The sequence below is a fragment of the Oncorhynchus gorbuscha genome, linkage group LG02 (genome assembly GCF_021184085.1).
Source record: "Oncorhynchus gorbuscha isolate QuinsamMale2020 ecotype Even-year linkage group LG02, OgorEven_v1.0, whole genome shotgun sequence".
Taxonomy (NCBI): Eukaryota; Metazoa; Chordata; class Actinopteri; order Salmoniformes; family Salmonidae; genus Oncorhynchus; species Oncorhynchus gorbuscha.
Window position 1 is genome coordinate 14,181,059 of NC_060174.1, and position 25,150 is coordinate 14,206,208.

General features: G+C 41.2%; 2 protein-coding genes across 3 annotated transcripts in view; one reads left to right on the plus strand and one right to left on the minus strand.

Annotated features, from left to right (window-relative positions):
- Positions 1 to 7,758, minus strand: part of LOC123997562 (FYVE and coiled-coil domain-containing protein 1-like) — a 38,572-nt gene extending 30,814 nt beyond the window's left edge. Inside the window, exons 1-2 of one of the 2 annotated variants that reach the window (XM_046301938.1) lie at positions 7,691 to 7,758; positions 447 to 547 (exon numbers count right to left, since the gene is read on the minus strand). In XM_046301938.1, the coding sequence (XP_046157894.1) occupies positions 447 to 501 (55 nt within the window). In that variant the 5' untranslated portion in view covers positions 502 to 547; positions 7,691 to 7,758. Of the gene's footprint in view, positions 1 to 446; positions 551 to 7,690 lie in introns of both variants that reach the window. The other variant, XM_046301947.1, reaches the window with a different exon arrangement.
- A 10,556-nt stretch (positions 7,759 to 18,314) lies between these two features.
- On the plus strand, positions 18,315 to 20,225 carry LOC123991249 (chemokine XC receptor 1-like). The gene is made up of 2 exons (XM_046292658.1): positions 18,315 to 18,470; positions 18,765 to 20,225. The coding sequence occupies exons 1-2, from the start codon at positions 18,455 to 18,457 to the stop codon at positions 19,799 to 19,801; spliced, it is 1,053 nt and encodes a 350-aa protein (XP_046148614.1). The 5' UTR covers positions 18,315 to 18,454; the 3' UTR covers positions 19,802 to 20,225.
- Positions 20,226 to 25,150: the final 4,925 nt, after the last annotated feature.

A 25,150-nucleotide genomic window follows, 5' to 3' on the forward strand; every position in this document is an offset into this window, starting at 1 on the left:
AGGAAAGACACCCGTGACGGGTGCACCCTGAGGCTAAGCACCCCCTCTCTCTCTCGCTGCATGCTGACAGGGCCTCTCTGTCGCCCCAGCCACACCCTGGGGGGTACACCCCGGGGACTGGGGGAGAGGGTCGGCTCCATGATGTCGTCCCAATGAGGAGACTGGACAACCAATGTGTGGAAAGAAATGCTGTCGGGCTTGAAGCCGAGGCCAAGCCAGTTACATCGAGGCCACTGCAACCCTTCTGTCACTTTCTCTACCTCTGTGATCCTACTCTCTTTCTATCTTTCTCTCCCTCTCTGACTCTCGATATCAGCCGACAGTGGTGGTCTACCCCTGTAACTATCACACAGGCCCACACGCACTGGTTGTTACAAAGGGACCGACACGCGGGCAGTCACACGCAGTCACGCACATGCACACAAAAACACACAATGGCAGTGTACCATGCAGATCTCTGATAATCCTCTGAAGCTGGCTCTCCCCCACACCGCCGGCCATGGTCCGACTGGCTCTATGGCAACCAGGTCACGGGGTGATACACAGTCTGCTGAATCAGAGAATCAGATGGACAGTCAGGAACAAAAGACAAGCATGTACTGACACACACACACGCGGGCGGGCGGACTGGGACCAAAAATCTACCCCCATTATTAGCTACATAATGATCATTTAGACAAGTTAGACAATCCGACTGGGCAAAAATGGACCAGCCCAACATCTCAGTACTACATCCCTTTCTCATTCTATCTGTCATTCACTCACTATATCACACACACACATGCATGCAAACACACACATATAGTCAAACACACACATATAGTCAAACACACACATATAGTCAAACACACACATATAGTCAAACACACACATATAGTCAAACACACACATATAGTCAAACACACACATATAGTCAAACACACACATATAGTCAAACACACACATATAGTCAAACACACACATATAGTCAAACACACACATATAGTCAAACACACACATATAGTCAAACACACACATATAGTCAAACACACACATATAGTCAAACACACACATATAGTCAAACACACACATATAGTCAAACACACACATATAGTCAAACACACACATATAGTCAAACACACACATATAGTCAAACACACACATATAGTCAAACACACACATATAGTCAAACACACACATATAGTCAAACACACACATATAGTCAAACACACACATATAGTCAAACACACACATATAGTCAAACACACACATATAGTCAAACACACACATATAGTCAAACACACACATATAGTCAAACACACACATATAGTCAAACACACACATATAGTCAAACACACACATATAGTCAAACACACACATATAGTCAAACACACACATATAGTCAAACACACACATATAGTCAAACACACACATATAGTCAAACACACACATATAGTCAAACACACACATATAGTCAAACACACACATATAGTCAAACACACACATATAGTCAAACACACACATATAGTCAAACACACACATATAGTCAAACACACACATATAGTCAAACACACACATATAGTCAAACACACACATATAGTCAAACACACACACACTTTCATTACGCATCATGCTGTGTTTCCCAACTTGTGGTTTGAACTCCACCTACCTTGGTCGTGGCTAAAAAAATTGAAATATTTGATTCTGGTACATAAGCCTGTGAGCTCAGTGTTACCTCAAGACAAGTCTGAGAAAGAAATAGATGAGCTTTCTATGAGTTCCACAGGGAACTCACTTTTAGAATATGGTATTCTTGGATTTTGAATATGGTGTTCTTGGATTCTGAATATGGTATTCTTGGATTCTGAATATGGTATTCTTGGATTCTGAAAATGGTATTCTTGGATTCTGAATATGGTATTCTTGGATTCTGAATATGGTATTCTTGGATTCTGAATATGGTATTCTTGGATTCTGAATATGGTATTCTTGGATTCTGAATATGGTATTCTTGGATTCTGAATATGGTATTCTTGGATTCTGAATATGGTGTTCTTGGATTCTGAATATGGTGTTCTTGGATTCTGAATATGGTGTTCTTGGATTCTGAATATGGTGTTCTTGGAATATGGTGTTCTTGGATTCTGAATATGGTGTTCTTGGATTCTGAATATGGTGTTCTTGGATTCTGAATATGGTGTTCTTGGATTCTGAATATGGTGTTCTTGGATTCTGAATATGGTGTTCTTGGATTCTGAATATGGTGTTCTTGGATTCTGAATATGGTGTTCTTGGATTCTGAATATGGTGTTCTTGGATTCTTATGGTGTTCTTGGATTCTGAATATGGTTCTTCTTGGTGTTCTTGGATTCTGAATATGGTATTCTTATGGTGTTCTTGGATTCTGAATATGGTGTTCTTGGATTCTTGGATTCTGAATATGGTGTTCTTGGATTCTGAATATGGTGTTCTTGGATTCTGAATATGGTATTCTTGGATTCTGAATATGGTGTTCTTGGATTCTGAATATGGTGTTCTGAATATGATTCTGAATATGGTGTTCTTGGATTCTGAATATGGTGTTCTTGGATTCTGAATATGGTATTCTTGGATTCTGAATATGGTGTTCTTGGATTCTGAATATGGTGTTCTTGGATTCTGAATATGGTGTTCTTGGATTCTGAATATGGTGTTCTTGGATTCTGAATATGGTGTTCTTGGCTGCCTGGTTGCATAGAGATCACCCTCTGCGAGGCCAGAACAAACAGATGCATCTGGTTTTCATGGGAAATGGAAAGAGATCCTGTGACGCAACTACCACATTTGGACGTTAACAAAAAAGATTGTACAGTATGAAGATAGGCAGAAACTGCTTCTCCAGGTGAAATCCCTGATCACACTTGTAGGTGAACGTCATGACGACGTTGGCTAGCTAAGCTCATGCGTAGAAACACGTCAGCAGGTTTAATGGTCATCTCGCACTGAACTGCGCATGTGCAGGCCGTCAAATCAAAAGCACTTCTTCGATATAAGTTGTTTTGGACAAAAATGATAAAGCGTCAGTTTGTCACTTTCACGAGGTTGGAGTATTAAGATGTTCAACTAGTTAAGACATTTGCTCAAATCTAGGTTGTGCCTTTAGATTTCAAGAAAATTAACTAAGGAATCATTTTTCACTTCTCTCATTGACTTCTCAGACTCCAAACACCGGCCTGGTCTGCTTAGTCTGTTTCGCAAGTCCCGCCTATGGTTATTAGAAACGTTGTATTAACAAGGCAACACCAGGCAACACGCCACCTTTACATACTGGCCACACCAGCTGTGTTGCGTGTGCGAGTGTGGCAAAATAAATGTACACATACATTACATGGCCAAAAGTATGTCACCTCCTCGTCGAACATCTCATTCCAAAATCATGGGCGTTAATATGGAGTTGTGCCCCCCTTTGCTGCTATAAACAGCCACTCCTCTGGGAAGGCTTTCCACTAGATGTTGGAACATTGCTGCGGGGACTTGCTTCCATTCAGCCACAAGAGCATTAGTGAGGTAGGGCACTGATGTTGGGCAATTAGGCCTGGCTAGCAGTCTGTGTTCCAATTCATCCCAAAGGTGTTCGATGGGATTGAGGTCAGGGCTCTGTGCAGGTCAGTCAAATTCTTCCACACCGATTTCGACAAACCATTTCTGTATAGACCTCACTTTGTGCACAGGGGCATTGCACAGGGGGCATTGCACAGGGGGCATTGCACAGGGGCATTGGGGTGGCAGGTACCCTAGTGGTTAGAGCGTGGGCCAGGAAACGAAAGGTTGCTGGATCAAATCCCTGAGCTGACAAGGTAAAAATCTGTTGTTCTACCCCTGAACAAGGCAGTTAACCCACTGTTCCCGAGTGGGCCTTCATTGCAAATAAGAATTTGTTCTTAACTAACTTGCCTAGTTAAATAATGTTTAAATAAATAAAAAACAATTACATTGTTATGTTGAAAGAGGAAAGGGCCTTCCCCAAACTGTTGCCACAAATTTGGAAGCATAGAATAGTCTAGAATGTCATTGTATGTTGTAGCATTAAGATTTCCCATCACTGGAACTAAGGGGCCTAGCCTGAACCATGACAAACAGCCCCAGGCCATTATTCCTCCTCCACCAAACTTTACAGTTGGTACTATGCATTGGGGCAGGGAAAATAACAATCCAATGTTTATATCCCAGGGACAAATTAGCTGGCAACAGCAAGCTATATAAATGTCCATGAATGTCTCATGTGTTTCTTCCTGTCCCCATTAATATAGTTGCTTCAGAGTTATTTTTGATATTTCAACCTGCATGTCCTGATTTCATCCTGTGTGGATGGACAAAATCAACATGTGCAAGATGGCACACGCACATGCCCAGTGTAGTCAGCATGTAACTCCTCCTCCACATTTACTGGATTGGTTCTCCAGAGCAGAAGATAACCTTCCCCGACAGGGCCATAAAAAATGAAACACTGCTCAGGCGTTTCTGTTATGCCTGCTACGTTACATGCTGTCTAAACTGGGCACGTTGCATGCGTCCACGTGCACCATCACACACATGTTGATTTTGTCCATCCACACCAAACGCAATCTAGACACGCAGATTGAAATATCAAAACAAACTCTGAACCAACTATATTAATTTGGGGACAGGTCGAAACCCATGAAACTTTCATGGACATTTAGCTAGCTAGCTTGCTGTTGCTAGCGAATATGTCCTGGGATATAAACATTGGGTTGTTATTTTTACTGAAATGCACAAGGTCCTTTTTTTCTGGAACTTTGTAGAATTTTGACCCATTTTGAGATAAAAGGTGAAACCTAGTTAGTTTCTAGTAATCTCCCCTCCTTCAGTCTTCGTCTTCTGTGGATTTTATATGGCGGTTGGCAACCAACGTTAAGGTGCATTACCACCACCAACTGGACTTGCCAAATTCTATTCTAGCGCCTGGCTACTCAGACACCCGTTGACGCGCACAAGCGTTTTGGATTAAATGATTAAATAACATGTATGTGTACATTTATTTTGCAACGTTCTTGCAGACAACGCAGGTGGTGTGGTCAGCATGTTAGGTTACATAGAGATTCTTCCATTTACCACAACATCCATTGCCTCACCTCCACAACTATCATTTACTGTACTGAGAGTTTTGCTTAGTCTTGTCTACGATAGGTGAAGTGGATATTATTAGGTTGGCACTCAGGCTACTAAGGCAAATATGTCTATAAAATATGCAGGCCGACCTTCAGGCCAATTCTAAAATAACGTATCAGACTTCTTAATTCAACTGTCTTATTTTGGTTCTTCCTTTCTTTTTTATCAAGGTTCTTTCTCTCTCTATCTATCTTAGCCTAGTAACTCAGTTTAATGTGATGGCTGCAAATGTGCACTGTATTATCTACAGTTGAAGTCGGAAGTTTACATACACTTAGGTTGGAGTCATTAAAACTAGTTTTTCAACCACTCCAAAAATGTCTTGTTAACAAACTATAGTTTGGGTAAGTTGTTTAGGACATCTAAAGTAATTTTTTAACAATTGTTTAAAGACAGATTATTTCACTTATAGTTCACTGTATCACAATTCCAGAGGGTCAGAAGTTTAATAATTACACTAAGTTGTCTGTGCCTTTAAACAGCTTGGAAAATTCCAGAAAATTATGTAATGGCTTTAGAATCTTCTGATACGCTAATTGACATCATTGGAGTCAATTGGAGGTGTACCTGTGGATGTATTTCAAGACCTAACTTCAAACTCAATGCCTCTTTGCTTGACATCATGGGAAAATCAAAAGAAATCAACCAAGAAAATCAGCCAGTCTACAAAAAATTTGGTTCATCCTTGGGAGAAATGTCCAAACGCTTGAAGGTACCATGTTAATCTGTACAATCAATAGTACGCAAGTATAAACACCATGGGACCACGCAGCCGTCATACCGCCCAGGAAGGAGACGCGTTCTTTCTCCTAGAGATGAACGTACTTTGGTGCGAAAAGTGCAAATCAATCCCAGAACAACAGCAAAGGGCCTTGTGAAGATGCTGGAGGAAACAGGTACAAAAGTGTCTATATCCACAGTAAAATGAGTCCTATATCGACATAACCTAAAAGGCAGCTCAGCAAGGAAGAAGCCACTGCTCCAAAACCGCCATAAAAAAGCCAGACTACGGTTTGCAACTGCACATGGGGACAAAGATCATACTTTTTGGAGAAATGTCCTCTGGTCTGATGAAACAAAAATAGAACTGTTTGGTCATAATGACCATCGTTATGTTTGGAGGAAAAAGGGGGAGGCTTGCAAGTCGAAGAACACCATGCCAACCGTGAAGCACAGGGGTGGCAGCATCATCTTGTGGGGGTGCTTTGCTGAGGAGGGACTGGTGCACTTCACAAAATAGATGTGAATATATTGAAGCAACATCTCAAGACATCAGTCAGTAAGTTAAAGCTTGGTCGCAAATTAGTCTTCCAAATGGACAATGACCCCAAGCATACTTCCAAAATGGCTTAAGGACAACAAAGTCAAGGTATTGGAGTGGCCATCACAAAGCCCTGACCTCAATCCAGTAGAACATTTGTGGGCAGAACTGAATAGTTTACACCAGCTCTGTCAGGAGTAATTGGCCAAAATTCACCCAAATGATTGTGGGAAGCTTGTGGAAGGCTGTCCAAAACATTAAACAATGTAAAGGGAATGCCATCAAATAGTAATTGAGTGTATGTAAACGTCTGACTCACTGGGAATGTGATGAAAGAAATAAAAGCTGAAATAAATCATTCTCAATACTATTATTCTGACATTTCCCATTCTTAAAATAAAGTGGTGATCCTAACTGACCTAAGACATGGATTTTTACTAGGATTAAATTGAATTGTGAAAAACTGAGTTTAAATGTATTTGGCTAAGGTGTATGTAAACTTCCGACTTCAACTGTATATTGCGTGTGTGTTTAAATTGCATAGTTGTATCCTCTGAGTGGAACAAACTGTATTGTGGCTGCAACAAGAATCAGATCATTGAAAACTGTTGCGTAAGAACAGGGTAATGTTTAGCGTAAGAACAGGGTAATGTTTAACTATCAATCCCCGGAATGCGAAAACATTCTGCACTAGTCCTTTAAACATTTTACTTGACGCTTAAAGTTGCTTATGTTCGCACACCACAAGGTTTTATTCATGAGAAAATCCATCGATCGATTGTAATACGCGAGAGACTAAAAAGGTTCACTCAGACCGCGATGTTGCCAAAAGAGGAAGTGGGGAGGAACTCTAAACTAAGTTAAACTATTCCTACATTGTTGTATAATTTTGCTTATTGTTGGATAAAGGGAACCGAAAACTGGGAGCGGATTTATTATGGTTTGTATTTAAAAAGAACAAGCTGTCCAAACGTTACAATATAGACTGTACTTCATTCTTAATAGCTATTCAAATTAAACACTAATTGCCAAATCATTTCACTCTAGACTACATTATGTTGCACAACACATTTGACTAAATCCCTAAATATAATGGGCTGGTATGTCCACATAGCTAATAATGTTGTTATTATCTGACTATATCCAGTGACAGTCTGTCCTTGGCATGTATATAGCCCTAAATCAGTTATTTCATTCTAAGTGAATGTACATAAAACACATTTATATTAATATAAACAAATAGACATTGATCATTTAAGGAAAAAAAATACTTAAACGTACGTTAAACTGCGTGATCCATGAAAATCCAGATAGTTTACGTCCACACACAATCTTGCTATGTATGGGCCGGCAACAATAACTGGATTGACAAGTACGTCAACCACTTACAATGCGAGGATGAGGACAAGGGCAGGGGTTCCCACTAGTTACCACAGCCACAAAGTAAAAATTGGCTATTGGCCTACCGTTATTTTTTAAAGCTTTTTGGTATTTATTTAAATTTACGGTTAGGCATAAACTTAGCAGTGCGATTGGGTTAAGGTTTGCGGTTAGGGATAGGTATAAAATCTGATTTTAAGAAGATACATTGTAGAAATAGGCGGTGTGTATGACTTTGTGGCTGGGGTAATTAGTGACGACCCAAGGGCAGAGGACTCGGTATGTGTAGTTTGGTTGTAGAGTATGACAAGGTAAATAGTAAAATCATGTGGGATGATTAATGTAGGACTGGTTTATTTCTCAGGACTACCACACCCAACTCAGGCATGATTTGTAAGAAAATAGGCTTTTAGCCAGAGCTGCACGGGCGAAGAGAAAGGGTTTACTTCTACCCAATATCTGCCCGTGAAAATATGACCACGATGTGGGATGAAACCTGATCTCAGAGCATTTCGTATTCTATTACGTAAATCCGAGACACTCCATTTATACTGAACAAAAATATAAACGCAACATGTAAAGTGTTGGTCCCATGTTTCATGAGCTGAAAATAAAAGATCCCAGAAATGTTCCATATGCACAAAAAGCTTATTTCTCTACAATGTTGTGCACAAATTTGTTTACTGTCAAATCAAATTTTATTTGTCACATACACATGGTTAGCAGATGTGAATGCGAGTGTAGCGAAATGCTTGTGCTTCTAGTTCCGACCATGTAGTAATACCTAACAAGTAATCTAACCTAACAATTTCACAACAACTACCTGCATAGGCAAGATGCAGTAAACGGTATAGAGTACAGTTTATACATATGAGATGAGTAATGTAGGGTATTAAACATTATATAAAGTGGCATTGATTAAAGTGGTTAGTGATGAGTCAGTATGTTGGCAGCAGCCACTCAATGTTAGTGATGGCTGTTTAACAGTCTGATGGCTTTGAGATAGAAGCTGTTTTTCAATCTCTCGGTCCCCGCTTTGATGCACCTGTACTGACCTCACCTTCTGGATGATAGCGGGATGAACAGGCAGTGGCTCGGCTGGTCGATGTCCTTGATGATCTTTTTGTCCTTCCTGTGACATCGGGTGGTGTAGGTGTCCTGGACGGCAGGTAGTTTGCCCCCGGTGATGTGTTGAGCAGACCTCACTACCCCCTGGAGAGCCTTACGGTTGTGGGCGGAGCAGTTTCCGTACCAGGTGGTGATGCAGCCCGGCAGGATGTGTGTTTTTGTTGACAAGCCGAATTTCTTCAGCCTCCTGAGGTTGAAGAGGCGCTGCTGCTCCATCTTCACCACGCTGTCTGTGTGGGTGAACCATTTCAGTTTGTCCGTGATGTGTACGCCGAGGAACTTAAAACTTTCCACCTTCTCCACTACTGTCCTGTTTATGTGGATAGGGGGCTGCTCCCTCTGCTGTTTCCTGAAGTCCACGATCATCTCTTTTGTTTTGTTGACATTGAGTGTGAGGTTATTTTCCTGACACCACACTCCGAGGACCCTCACCTCCTCCCTGTAGGTCGCCTCGTTGTTGTTGGTAATCAAGCCTACCAGTGTAGTGTTGTCTGCAAATTTGATGATTGAGTGAGAGGCGTGCATGGCCATGTAGTCATGGGTGAACAGGGAGTACAGGAGAGGGCTGAGAATGCACCCTTGTGGGGACCCAGTGTTGAGGATCAGCAGGGTTGAGATGTTGATACCTACCCTCACCACCTGGGGGCGGCCCGTCAGGAAGTCCAGGACCCAGTTGCACAGGGCGGGGTTGAGACCCAGGGTCTCGAGCTTAATGATGAGTTTGGAGGGTACTATGGTGTTAAAGGCTGAGCTGTAGTCGATGAACAGCATTCTTGCATAGGTATTCCTCTTGCCCAGATGGGTTAGGGCAGTGTGCAGTGTGCAGTGTGATTGCGATAGTGTCGTATGTGGACCTATTGGGGCGGTAAGCAAATTGGAGTGGGTCTAGGGTGTCAGGTTAGGGTGGAGGTGATATGGTCCTTGACGAGTCTCTCAAAGCACTTCATGATGACGGAAGTGATTGCTATGGGGCGATAGTCATTTAGCTCAGTTACCTTAGCTTTCTTGGGAAAAGGAAAAATGGTGGCCCTCTTGAAGCATGTGGGAACAGCAGACTGGGATAATGACTGATTGAATATGTCCGTAAACACACCAGCCAGCTGGTCTGCACATGCTCTGAGGACGCGGCTGGGAATGCCGTCTGGGCCGGCAGCCTTGCGAGGGTTAACACGTTTAAATGTTTTACTCACGTTGGCTGCAGTGAAGGAGAGCCTGCAGGTTTTGGTAGCGGGCTGTGTCAGTGGCACTGTGTTGTCTTCAAAGCGAGCAAAGAAGTTGTTTAGTTTGTCTGGGAGCAAGTCATCATGGTCCACGAAGGGGCCAGTTTTCCTTTTGTAGTCCGTGATTGACTGTAGACCCTGCCACATACCTCTCGTGTCTGAGCCGTTGAATTGCGACTCCACTTTGTCTCTATACTGACGCTTAGCTTGTTTGATTTCCTTGCAAAGGGAATAGCTACACTGTTTGTATTCGGTCTTGTTTCCGGTCACCTTGCCCTGATTAAAAGCAGTGGTTCGCGTGTTCAGTTTTGTGCGAATGCTGCCATCAATTCACGGTTTCTGGTTGGGAAATGTTTTGATAGACGCTGTGGGTACAACATCACCGATGCACTTGCTAATAAACTCGCTCCCCGAATCAGCATATTCATCCATGTTATTGTCCGACGCTATGCAGAACATATCCCAGTCCACGTGATCGAAGCAATCTAGAAGCGTGGAATCCGATTGTTCGGACCAGCGTTGAACAGACCTGAGCAAGGGTGCTACCTGTTTTAGTTTCTTTCTATAGGCTGGGAGCATCAAAATGGAGTCGTGGTCAGATTTTCCGAAAGGAGGGTGGGGGAGGGCTTTATATGCGTCGCGGAAGTTAAAATAACAATGATCCAGGATTTTGCCAGCCCGGGTCGCACATTCGATATGCTGATAAAATTTAGGGAGCCTTGTTTTCAGATTCGCCTTGTTAAAATCCCCAGCTACAATAAATGCAGCCTCAGGATATGTGGTTTCCAGTTTACATAGAGTCAAATGTAGTTCCTTCAGGGCCGTTGATGTGTCTGATTGGGACGGAATATACACGACTGTGATTATGATCGAAGAGAATTCTCTTGGTAGATAATGCGGTCGGCATTTGATTGTAAGGAATTCTAGATCAGGTGAACAAAAGGACTTGAGTTCCTGTATGATCTTATGATCACACCACGTCTTGTTAATCATAAGGCATACACCCCTGCCCTTCTTCTTACCAGAGAGATGTTTGTTTCTGTCGGCGCGATGCGTGAAGAAGCCGGGTGGCTGTACCGACTCTGATGACGTATCCCGAGTGAGCCATGTTTCCGTGAAACAAAGAATGTTACAATCTCTGACGTCTCTCTGGATGGCAACCCTTACTCGGATTTTGTCTACCTTGTTGTCAAGAGACTGGACATTGGCTAGTAGTATACTCGGGAGCGGTGGGCGATGTGCCCTTCTACAGAGCCTGACCAGAAGACAAATCCGTCTGCCCCTTCTGCAGCGCCGTTGTTTTGGTTCGCCGGCTGGGATCCGATCCATTGTCCTGGGTGGTGGACCAAACAGAGGATCCGCTTCGGAAAATTCGTATTCCTGGTCGTAATGTTGGGGAGTTGACATTGCTCTTATTTATATCCAATAGTTCCAAAAGAATTTAAATTTAAATTAATTCTAAAATGAGTCGTTTTGTCACACAACACAATGCAACAGATGTCTCAAGTTTGGAGGGAGCGTGCTCAAAACAAGAACAGTTCAAATAAGCAAACGACAGTCCGTCATTACTTTAAGACATGAAGGTCAGTGAATGGGGAAGGGGGGGTTACCACAGTAGCCTACCATGGAGGGGGGGGATTTACCACGGTAGCCTACCATGGGGCAGTGGCTCTGCATATAATTACTGAATCATGAATTCTTATATATATTATATATGGCTGTACATATGGTTTGTGTGGTTCTGGTTAATTTATGTCACTATTTTCTCCGCAGGCTCTAGGCCTAATGTGAGCTTCAAGAGTTATATTATTCCATGTGAAAACCTACAACATTTATCTTGAAAAGAATGCAGATGTTTCAATGTCGTTATAACCATGAGAAATGAAACACAGAAAAAAAATCAAGAACAGCTTGACAAGACACCATAACATAACAAAGGTTGGCCGGATGCAGTAGATCGCCTACAGGGTGAAAACAAACAATACAATACAAACAATGGCGATTCTGTCAGGATTTGGCCAGGGTTGTTCCGGTTTTTGGTCACTAGATGCCCCCATTGTGCCTTTTGACCTTTTGTTTTCCCTTGATCCCCATTATTATTTGCACCTGTGCCTCGTTTCCCCTGATTGTATTTAAACCCTTTGTTTTCCTCTGTTCTTTGCTCTGTGTTTGTATGTTAGCACCCAGCCCTAGTACTCTGTGAACTCTTGTTGATCCCGGTGGACTCTCTTGTGGAATTCTGTTTTTTTTGTTCTTGTTTGTTTGTTTTTGAGTATCTTTTGAGGCTTTTTGTGCTATACCTTCCACCTTGTGGATTTACCTTTTTGTCTTGGAGGATTACCTTTGTTCTTGTGGAATTCCTTTTGAGGTTGTGGAGTAACATGTTTTCCTGAACTTCACTTGTTACTTCATTAAATACACCATCTCAAGTACTGCTGTGTCTGCCTCATCTTCTGGGTTCTGCCGACTATTCGTGGCTCAGTTGGTTAAGTGACTGTTTCTCACTCCGGAGACCCGGGTTCGCAACCGGGTCCTGACAGATTCAACACGTAGAATCGTCTGGAAATGAAATAGACGGCCTGTGGTCAGAGACAATAGCACAATCACCTGCTGCTTTTTACTGTTCAACAGCACGGTCTGGTTTGTCCTTTATTTGTTGATTATTCTGGTCTCTAGGGTGTTCCATTTCTTTTTAAGATTTCTTGGAGTCCTCGTAATGAACTGCTTTCCTTCTTGCTTACACACTGGGCACATTGGCCAGACATGTTAATATTGCTGTTTGAGCCTCACTACCTCTTCCCCTCAAGAACATCTGGACATCCACAATGGAAACACACATCTGGGAATGACACTGTGACTGCTGAGTAATACTGCGTCTCCATTTGCATTCCACAGGTTAGCCCCTTGAAACCATCTATCTGCTCGTGATATGGATTGTCTTCTTGGAAAAGTCTGAACCACATGTTAAAATTGTTCTCATCCCAAATGCGTTGGACTATTTTCTGTTCTTCTTTAGGCAGCTTGCTTTTGGCATTCAAGCACCTTGGTTTCTCACATTCAACACAGTTGATGGTCGCTCTCCCCTTTGCACTGACCATGGCAGCACACCTCTTTACACGTTCTATATTTGGTGTCAGATAAGGACTATCCTTGTCAGTGGTTTCCAGGCTGTACAGGTCATCAAATGTCTGATGCTCACGTCTGTCTGCTGTCAATATTGGATCAGGCACAAAGTTTAATTTCTTAAATTGTTCTTATGGCAAGAATTGATTAAGCAGTACCAGCATGGATTTTCTTCCTCGCATTTCTTTATCTGTACCATGTATTGTGACATCTTGAAATGTATGTCCCGGAATTGCTTGTACTTTCCTGGTTAAGGACTTTTATGCTGAGGCCATGTATCATGTCAACTTCTGTATCAATGATGTTTAATTGTTATGTAATATTGGCAATTTCTTCCTGTGTTGCAGGCTGATGTACTCCTACGTGTGTTCCTTTCCAGGCGCTCAAACCGGCCAATCACAAGAGCTGCAACAGGATGCACACGCTTTTCAAAAGCCTCTGGTTGTTTGGTGGCTGTTTCACGTGGGTGTGTCATTGTGCCTCACTTCTTCACACGCTTCTCATTTGATTCTTCCATCTTCTCCCTAGTGTTGGCCCAGCTGTCAGCTGGTGCTGTTCTACAGGCGATAAGCATGTCAAGATCCAGTTGAACAAACAGGAGTGTGCGGCATGCTTAAACAAAGGCATATATGGTTCTGTGGTCTGGCCCAGATTGATTGATCAAGATTGACTTGTTGAGAGAGACATCATCTTCACTGTAGTTCTCTCCTCTGAGGATGCTGAGATTTTCAACTGTGTGTCGAAGGGGGCTGGATGGCTGGAAAACCTTGTCCTTCACAGTGACATGAACTTTCCCATCATATAATGAACTAGGTGGGGGTGTCTGGGATGAACATGACAAAGGGTACCATCCAGGACCTCTACACCAGACAGTGTCAGAGCAGAGTCCCCAGCCACCCCAGTCATAGACTGTTTACTCTACTACCGCATGGCAAGCGGTACCGGAGTGTCAAGTCTACTGTATATAGCCTGTCTTTTTACTGTTGTTTTATTTATTTGCACGATTGGTTAAAGCCTGTAAGTAAGCACTGTAAGGTCTACTACACCTGTTGTATTCAGCATTTCACTGTAAGGTCTACAACACCTATTGTATTCGGCGCACGTGACAAATAAACTTAGATTTGATTTTGAATCAAGTTCGGCAGCTGCTAGAACTGGCCCACTCACAGGAGTAATGCTTGGATGTGGACTAAGGCATTGGACTAAGATACAGTGGCATAGTAGAGAATACAGCAACTAAGATATCGTAGAATAGTATAGAGGACAGTATATATACATATGAGATGGGTGATGCAATATTTACACACAATTAAAGCAACTAAGATATCGTAGAATAGTATAGAGGACAGTATATACACATATGAGATGGGTGATGCAATATTTACACACAATTAAAGCAACTAAGATATTGTAGAATAGTATAGAGGACAGTATATACACATATGAGATGGGTGATGCAATATTTACACACAATTAAAGTGACTAAGATATCGTAGAATAGTATAGAGGACAGTATATACATATGAGATGAGTAATGCACTATTTACACACAATTAAAGTGACTAAGATATCGTAGAATAGTATAGAGGACAGTATATACATATGAGATGGGTAATACAATATTTACACACGATTAAAGTGACTAAGATATCGTAGAATAGTATAGAGGACAGTATATACATATGAGATGGGTAATGTAAGATACAGAGACATTATTAAAGTGGCTCGTGTTTCATTTCCTTAAAGTGGCCAGTGATTCCTTAGCCACTGTATTGATGGGATTTTAGTTTCTGGTGGAAGCCGCTTTTCCACTGTGTCACGCATGTCCTCAACTGATATAGCAAGAGGTAAGTACAAGTACTCCCCATGTCTGATCTTTGACCTAAACTGTGTATTCGTAAAAAATACTTCTGTACTTCATCCCAAAAGGACTGGAATGAGGATTGTGGTTTGCCATTCAGCTTCCTTAAATCCATGATCAGGTCTGGGTCATCACCATCAAGGAGGAATAAGGATACTCTCTCATCAAGTAGACCCTGTTCTTCATTGTTTGCTGACCTCTTTGTCATCAGTTAGAAACTGATACATTTCTCTCAGGAAGTAGCTGTTCACTTTGGCAGCATGTGCATATTTTTGTTTACTTGAGTAAGGCAGCTCCAAAATGTAGGTGTTTCAGCATTGGAGTGGCAGGGTAGCCTAGTGGTTAGAGCGTTGGACTAGTAACCGAAAGGTTGCAAGTTCAAATCGCCGAGCTGACAAGGTACAAATCTGTTGTTCTGCCCCTGAACAGGGAGTTAACCCACTGTTCCTAGGCTGTCATTGAAAATAAGAATTTGTTTTTAAACTGACTTGCCTAGTTAAATAAAGGTAATAAAAAATATCTCAGTGCTTTTTGTGGTGGGGCAAGCCAGCAGAAAATACAGAGCGTTGCGCTGTGATTGGCTCATGGAGACACTACGTCAACGCCTAAGGGTCGACCTCGAAAAGTCTAGCCCCTTGGGTGCTGTCATAGAATTACATTAGAAGTTCCCAACCAAGAAGGCTCAAGGTCATTGTCACAGATAAAATTAAGTCAAATCACGCTATGTCTACAGTATCTTTGATTGGACTGACAATATCATACTTTCAAAATCTTAGCTAGCAGTCATCATCATGAATCAAGTTGACAATCTACTGGCAAATCATTTTTAATCCTTGTTATATGAAGAGAAATAATGAAGAGAAATGATAGATAAAACATATCGATGCTCAACGGACATTGGACATAAACATTACACAACAAGTTGGAAATTGCAAATTCAACAATGAATGGTTTGGAATTAATCAGTGGCTAACTGCAAGCATTGCAAAGAAATAATATAATAATATAATATATGCCATTTAGCAGACGCTTTTATCCAAAGCGACTTACAGTCATGTGTGCATACATTCTACGAAATCATTAGTCTGCTTTTCAGTGGAGTGGCTGTGTGCTACCATGTCTAAGATTAAGGGTCTCTTTTCATAGTTTAGAATTATAATTCTACATTGGTCATGTGTCACGATCGTCTAAAGAAGTTGACCAAAGCGCAGCGTGGTGAGCGTACATTTTTATTTATTATTATAAATGTCACCAACAAAACAAGAAACAAAGAAATGACCATGAAGCTTACAATGGATATAGTGCCACTAACAAAGAACTTCCCACAATAACAAAAGGGAAAAAGGCTGCCTAAGTATGATTCCCAATCAGAGACAACGATAGACAGCTGTCCCTGATTGAGAACCATACCCGGCCAAAACATAGAAACAGAAAAACATAGAAATAAAGAAAACAGAATGCCCACCCTAGTCACACCCTGGCCTAACCAAAATAGAGAATAAAACCCTCTCTATGGCCAGGGCGTGACACCATGCTATGAATGAAGCATGATTTGTGGTGCGCTCAAAACAACTGTTAACTTGGAACTGTAAAATCTGACTTAAGTGAGTTCAAGACAACTGGGAACTCAGGGAAAATTAGCTACGACTGGGAAAATACGTTTTGAACTTTCATCCAACTCGGAATTGTACATTCGGAACTCGGGCCTCTTTCTAGAGCTACGACCTGAAGATCACTGACGTCATCATGATGTATAAAAAAAAATCTCGAGTTCCCAGTTGTCTTGAAAGCCCCATAAATCCAGAGAATGTCGGACTTTGATGACAAAGTTTGATTCGAAAATTTGCCCACAAAGGACTGCCACGTCACCTTCCTGTCCAAGTAAACACAGCACAACAAGGTGTCCAAAACTGTCTTGTATGCTACTGCATAAATGATGTAATATGCCAGGGAGATATGCATGCTATAGCTAATAAAATAATACGAAGTGTATGTTGTGTAGTAAGCTGTTAGTAGCCCATGTGCCTCACCCTAATCATTTGATCTATATTCACCTCTTAATTTTGCCTACTCTTCTGACTTGGTGTGCACATGTAGCCTATTACCTGTTTTTAAGAAATGTAATCATCAAATATTGTAAGAGCTTTCATTGACTGCTTATATGAATGCACCCTTTATTTATCATACGGTTCTGACTTGGTGTACAGGGAGAACACTGTAAGAATGGCCCATGTTCTGAATTCTGTCTGTACATTTCAAAAGTGCTGAACAAATAGTTATTGACTACGTCCGTCCTAGCTCGCTCCTGAATGTCTTAATCGAAATTACGGATTGCCTCTTATCCTCTTGTCATCCCATTATGCCATAGTTTGGACATCTCAATTGTCTGTAGAAACCACATTTGCTTAAGCAAGTCACCCATATCAGTTATGTTTTTAATGGCAGTAAATGAGGCTGAATGACCTGTTTTGCTGCAAGACAAGGCTCTGCAGATAGCCAGGTGTAGCAGTGGTAAGGTGTTTGGTCTGCTGTTGGGACTCTGCTGTTGGGAAAGCTTTATTTAGGCCCTAACAGTTTGTGGGCACCGTTTGTCACCGTTATAGTTCAATTAATGTATTGTTTGGTGTTGTGTAGCCAAGATTTACAGGCTAAAATCGCCACTGCAGCTGACACACTTAGATTTCATCAATCATTTTGACTTCAATTTTGTTGTCCAAAATACTAATCAGCTTGCTCTGCGTCTTTGCTGATTAATGCCCTGATCTCTGGCAAGTCCATTGGTTCAATGACATTGTTGTTTCATCGAAAAATCGCTTCTAATAAAATATGCATTAACCAATAACCTTTAATTTAACCGACTGTTTGATTATAATGAGGGACGTCCCACGTTTAATCTGGACACAACAACAGTAGGAATTTGCGCTGGTTTCAGCGATGACTGCATGAGGGAGAAATTAAACATCTGCACGTCGGCTGCAGGTGCGAGGGTGTGCGTTTCACTGTCCAATCCAAGACTCGAACATAATCTGAGCGCTTGATCTGTGGTGGTTTGGTCTCTTGCGCATCAATTTGAGAAAGCCGAGTGCATTATAAAGGGAGAACGTACAGTTCATTTACAACCAAAGCGCCGCATATATTGGCCCAAAAATAACAAATCAGATTTTTTTTTTGGTCGGGCCTTTGTCCGGTCTTACGCTGGAGCTGTAGAGGAAGAGATACGTTATGGGGGGTGTTTATAACAGAGATGCAGTACCTTACCTTCATCACAACTCCCCTGTCCTCATATCATTGTGTAGCCTAGCAGGGACAGTGAGGCCATCACGCTAAACCATTATGACGGCTACAACAGGTAAGTTTGATTTGGTTAATGATATAGTAAGCCACATTTTTCAAACTTCATTCTAGAGTTAAACCCAAACCAAACTATAGAGCAAAAACAATATACATTTTTTACATTTTAATTGTTGCAGTTTCAGGTGTTCTCTTTTTTATGACTTTTTATATTTCTGTAATTGTAGTCGTAGGTGTGTTACTAAATCATCTGAATTATTTGAATTGCTGCTTTAAAAACAGTGTATTGTGAATGAAGATGTGAATGAAGATGTGATGTAATTGATTTAATCTGCACTATTCACTTTTCAAGATTTCAGCCATGCCATGGGCGATATTGAAACCAACGGCGCCGATTACGAATATGATGAGGGTTATACAGACGAGGTCTGTAACAAGAACGGCGTTGTCAAGTTTGGCTCCATCGCCACCCCTGCCTTCTTCTCTGTGGTGACTATCCTGAGTCTAGCGGGCAACATCCTGGTCCTGGCCATCCTGGCCAAGTACGAGAACCTCAAGTCTCTCACCAACATCTTCATCCTCAACTTGGCCCTATCTGACCTGGTTTTCACCTTTGGTCTGCCCTTCTGGGCAGCCTACCACATCTGGGGCTGGACCTTTAGCCTGATCCTCTGCAAGACCGTTACCTTTGTCTTCTACGCTGGCTTCTACAGCAGCGTTTTGTTCCTGACCATCATGACTATCCACCGCTACCTGGCCGTGGTGCATCCTCTGTCCGACCACGGTTCCCAAAGGGGCTGCTACGGGGTCACAGTCTCTCTCGTCATCTGGGTTGTTAGTTTTGTGGCGGCCGTCCCTGCTTTGATTTTCAGCTCTGTCCAAAAGAACCCCCATGAAGAAGACAACCATTTTTACTGTGAATACTGGGATCCGCTGTGGAAGAGAGTGGGCAGCTACCAACAGAACATCTTCTTCTTGGCTGCTTTTGCAGTGATCGGGTTCTGCTACGTGAGGATATTGAGGACAATCTTCAAGTCAAGATCACACATGAGGCATCGAACCGTGAAGCTGATCTTCAGTATCGTGGCAGTATTTTTCATTGGCTGGGCGCCTTACAACGTGGTGATATTTCTGAGGTTGTTGACCGACTACTCCGTAGCACCTTTCAATACTTGTGAGGTCAGCACATGGCTTGACTATGGGTTCTATGTGTGTCGACTGATTGCTTTCTCCCACTGCTGTCTCAACCCTGTCTTCTACGCATTTGTTGGGATTAAGTTCAGAAATCACTTGAAGGTGATCTTGCTGAAGCTTTGCCATCGCCAAAGCACCATGGATACACAACAGATTAGATTACCCAACATTTACTCGATGGGATCAATGTACTAGCACAGGGGTCTTCAATCTTTTCTTGCCCAGGGACCCACGCCAGGCAAACCGGCGACCCAAAATAAGTCACATCTGGTCAAATCAAAATCTAATTTATTGGTCACATACACGTGTTTAGAATATATTATTGCGGGTGTAGTGAAATGCTTGTGCTTCTAGCTCTGACAGTGCAGTAATATTTAACAAGTAATATCTAACAGTTTCACAACATATACCCAAAATACACGTAAATCTACGTAAGGAATGGATTAAGAATATAAATACATATGTCAGAGCGGCACTGGACTAAGATACAGTGGTGTAGTAGAGAATACAGCAACTAAGATATCGTAGAATAGTATAGAGGACAGTATATATACATATGAGATGAGTGATGCACTATTTACACACAATTAAAGTGACTAAGATATCGTAGAATAGTATAGAGGACAGTTTATACATATGAGATGAGTAATGCACTATTTACACACAATTAAAGTGACTAAGATATCGTAGAATAGTATAGAGTACAGTTTATACATATGAGATGACTAATGCACTATTTACACACAATTAAAGTGACTAAGATATCGTAGAATAGTATAGAGGACAGTTTATACATATGAGATGAGTAATGCACTATTTACACACAATTAAAGTGACTAAGATATCGTAGAATAGTATAGAGTACAGTTTATACATATGAGATGAGTAATGCACTATTTACACACAATTAAAGTGACTAAGATATCGTAGAATAGTATAGAGGACAGTTTATACATATGAGATGAGTAATGCACTATTTACACACAATTAAAGTGACTAAGATATCGTAGAATAGTATAGAGTACAGTTTATACATATGAGATGACTAATGCACTATTTACACACAATTAAAGTGACTAAGATATCGTAGAATAGTATAGAGGACAGTTTATACATATGAGATGAGTAATGCACTATTTACACACAATTAAAGTGACTAAGATATCGTAGAATAGTATAGAGTACAGTTTATACATATGAGATGAGTAATGCACTATTTACACACAATTAAAGTGACTAAGATATCGTAGAATAATATAGAGGACAGTTTATACATATGAGATGAGTAATGCACTATTTACACACAATTAAAGTGACTAAGATATCGTAGAATAGTATAGAGTACAGTTTATACATATGAGATGAGTAATGCAATATTTACACATAATTAAAGTGACTAAGATATCGTAGAATAGTATAGAGTACAGTTTATACATATGAGATGAGTAATGCAATATTTACACATAATTAAAGTGACTAAGGGACTTATACATATGAGTAATGCAAGATACAGAGACATTATTAAAGTGGCTAGTGTTTCATTTCCTTAAAGTGGCAAGTGATTCCTAATCTATGTCTATAGGTAGCAGCCTCTGATGTGCTGGAGATGGCTGTTTAACAGTCAGTGGTGTAGTATATATACAGTATATACATATGAAATGTGTGACGCAATATGTAAATACAATTTAAAAGTGACTAAGATACCGTAGAATAGTGTGGAGTGCAGTTTATACATATGAGATGTGTAATGCTAGATACGGAAACATTATTAAAGTGGCTAGTGATCCATTTCTAAGAGTGGCCAGTGATTCCTAATCTATGTCTATAGGTAGCCGCCTCTGATGTGCTTGTGATGGCTGTTTAACAGTCTGATGGCCTTGAGATAGAAGCTGTTTTTCAGTCTCTTGGTCCCAGCTTTGATGCACCTATACTGACCTCGCCTTCTGGATGATTGTGGGAAGAACAGGCAGTGGCTCGGGTTGTTGATGTCCTTGATGATCTTTTTTGCATTGTTAGGGCATCATGTGCTCTAGCTGTCTAGGAGTTTGCCCCCGGTATTGCGTTGGGCAGACTGCACCACCCTCTGGAGAGCTTTGCGCTTGTGGGTGGTGCAGTTGCCGTACCAGGCAGTGATACAGCCCGACAGGATGCTCTCAATTGTGCATCTGTAAAAGTTTGTGAGGGTTTTAGGTGTTATGTCAAATTTCTTTATCCTCCTGAGGTTGAAGAGGTGCTGTTGTGCCTTCTTCACCACACTCTCTGTGTGGGTGGCTGCCCACTCATATCATCAGGTTTTGTAAGGGGCACAGCTTTGGGTTTAGAAATGGGGGGGACCAGTGGATGCTCCTCAGAGGAGGAAGGGGAGGACCATCCTCTTAGTGAATTTCATAAAACTAAAAATGGTAAAGCATTGAAAAAGTTATCCTTTTTAGATAAAACTATACTACATAAATATTCACATTTCACCAAATAATTGATTAAAGTACACTGAGAAGGATGGTCCTCCCCTTCCTCCACTGAGGAGCTTCCACTGTTCTACACAATCTAATATGACCCTTTTGGGGTCATTTTGAGGTCACTTTTATTATAAATAAGAATAGAATATGTTCAGGGCCTAAAATAAATACCTGCCAAATGCGGGTAGATGTCTGGCATTGGAGCATAAGATGTCTATTTCACTAGCCACATTGGAGCATAAGATGTCTATTTCACTAGCCACATTGGAGCATAAGATGTCTATTTCACTAGCCACATTGGAGCATAAGATGTCTATTTCACTAGCCACATTAGAGCATAAGATGTCTATTTCACTAGCCACATTGGAGCATAAGATGTCTATTTCACTAGCCACATTGGAGCATAAGATGTCTATTTCACTAGCCACATTAGAGCATAAGATGTCTATTTCACTAGCCACATTGGCGGGTGGGTAGGGCTCCACAGTGTGACCATTTCACTCGCATTTGTGAATAAAAATAGTCAAGTATGATAACAAAAACAGCAGTAGCTGTTTCAAAGTAGTTCTGCCGGTTTGTTTCATACCTGGTAAATTAAATCGCACAAAGTCAAAGAACTACCTGTCCAATGTATCCTATGCCACCTCGCGCTGCAACACTGCTTGGCTGGGGGCTGTGGGCATATGAAGATCTGAGTGAAAGATTCATTTTTAGAAACAGGCATAAAAGTTGGCCTAATTTACTTTTTTAACCCTTGTGTGGTGTTCGGGTCTGTGGGACCCATTTTCAATGTTTATTAAAATAAAAATTATATAATGAATAATTTTTCCAAGCTGAGACTCATTGGCCTTGCTTTTCTGTGAAGAACATGTAAAAGAACACATTTTCCTTGAGTGCCCACCGTACACATGTTACATGTGTGGTGTTCAGGTCCACTGTGGAAAAGTGTGTGTGTAGGTGAAAACAAGTAAAAATTAAACAAAAAGGTTTGCTGTGTGCCTTCACTCCTGCCTTCACTCCTGCCTTCACTCCTGCCTTCATTCTTGTGTTCCTCCTCCCTGGGCCTGCTGTTTCTACACAGCACCAAGAACCTGTCTGTCTCCCTGCCTGTCTCCCTGCCTGTCTCCCGCTTTTCTTGCACTCTTTACCCTTTGTAGTGTGTGAAACTATGTCTTGTGGGAAACTGCACAATGTTATTACAATACATTATTTCGATACATTGTAAAAAATGCAGTATTTTCCCACACTCGACCCCAGCACAAACATGATTGGAGTTGCGTAACCACGGTAACCTCCTGCCCTTTAAGGGGCAGGTGAAAATGTTTGTCTCATCCGTGATATTCTGGTAAAAAAAACTCAGGTCACAAATATGTAATTAAACAATATACCACATTACTTCTTACTACTAATACATTTATTGTTTTATAAAGATTACAAATCATGATCATATTTATTTTTGTGTTTTGTTGGTGTAATTTTAGCTGGGAAAAATAGTTTTGGCTGGTAAAAAAAATCTGAGTGACTGGTAAATATTTAAATCTACCTGCCACAGTGGCTGGTGGAACAAAAAGCCAATTTTAGGCCCGGAATTTTTAACACTTTTACATGAATTTGGATGCTACCGTGATTATGGATAATCCTGAATGAATTGTGAATCATGATGAGTGAGAAAGTTATAGACGCACAAATATCATACCCCCCCCCCCCCAAAAATGTACCTCCCCTCTAATTGTAATGGTGAGACGTTAGCATGTCCTTGGGGGTATGATAATTGTGTGTCTGTAACTTTCTCACTAATCATTATTCACGATTCATTCAGGATTATCCGTAACCATGGTAGCATCCACTTTTTATTATTGTAAATAGTGTTCTTTAATTGTATCTTGTTCTTTTCAATCGGTTGTATTTTAATAACAACTGCAATGTATAAGAATCACATTTCAAATAAAGTTAGTATTGGTATCTAAACAGATCTGAAACACTTACTGTACAAAGGTTACTACAATGCAATGGATTCTAGGGCAGATACAGAAGAGGACAGACATTTTAAAAATCACTAATGAGAGATTTAAATATCGGGATGTAGACCGAGTGGTTTAAGGGTATAGGTTAGAACTGGGTGATGACAGTGTGCTCATCCCTGACCATCCCTGTTAAAAGCAAGGATGGAAGTCAAGGATGAGTGTGAGTTCTGGAGACAGCTTCACACACTCCTGTAGTTTGACAAGCTCTGTCCGCCTGCTGTTCCTACAAACAATTCTCTGTCCACATTTTTGGACTGTGTGATGCTTTAAAAATATATAATTTTAAGAAACTTCAACTAGGGTTCCACTGCCCTCTGCTGGGGAAAGAGAGAAAAAAAGAGGAAAGGTTTACATAACCAGACCCCTTTTAATGCTTATCAGAGTAGGATCAGGTCCCCTCTGTCCATCTTAATCTTATTAATTATGATGCAAATGGGAAAACTAGATCCTACTCTGAGACGCTTCATGAATATGTACCCTGGTATTCCCAGGCGGTCTGTCATCCAAGTAGAACCCAAGCCTGACCCTGTTTACACACACACCCACACACACGGTGGGTTAAGGTGTCAGCATGCTTCAGTTTGGCTGGCATCTAGCCTAACTCGGCTAGCATACTCCCTTAAAATGCTCCCTTCGCTTGAAAAACGAGAATAAAATGGCAATAGTACTGTTTGGCCATTTTGAGACGCTGTACCCAATATACTCTTCCTCAAAATAGTCTGAATTAATCTAAAATAACTCAAGAAATCGGTCATTAATTTTGACATTTTTTCAGAGGAGATCTTAGGCGCACAATTTTACATCTAAGATCTTTGGTGAAGTATTTCTCAAGTGAAAAAATGTGCATGAAAACAATTTGTCTATCTTTAAATGACACCAAAAAAATACAAACCGAACGTAAAGCTACATACAGTGCAGAAAGCAACTACACACAAACAAGATCCCACAAACCAAAGGTGGAAAAACGTCTGCCTAAGTATGATCCCCAATCAGAGACAACGATAGACAGCTGCCTCTGATTGGGAACCATACCCGGCCAACAAAGAAATAGAAAAACTAGAATG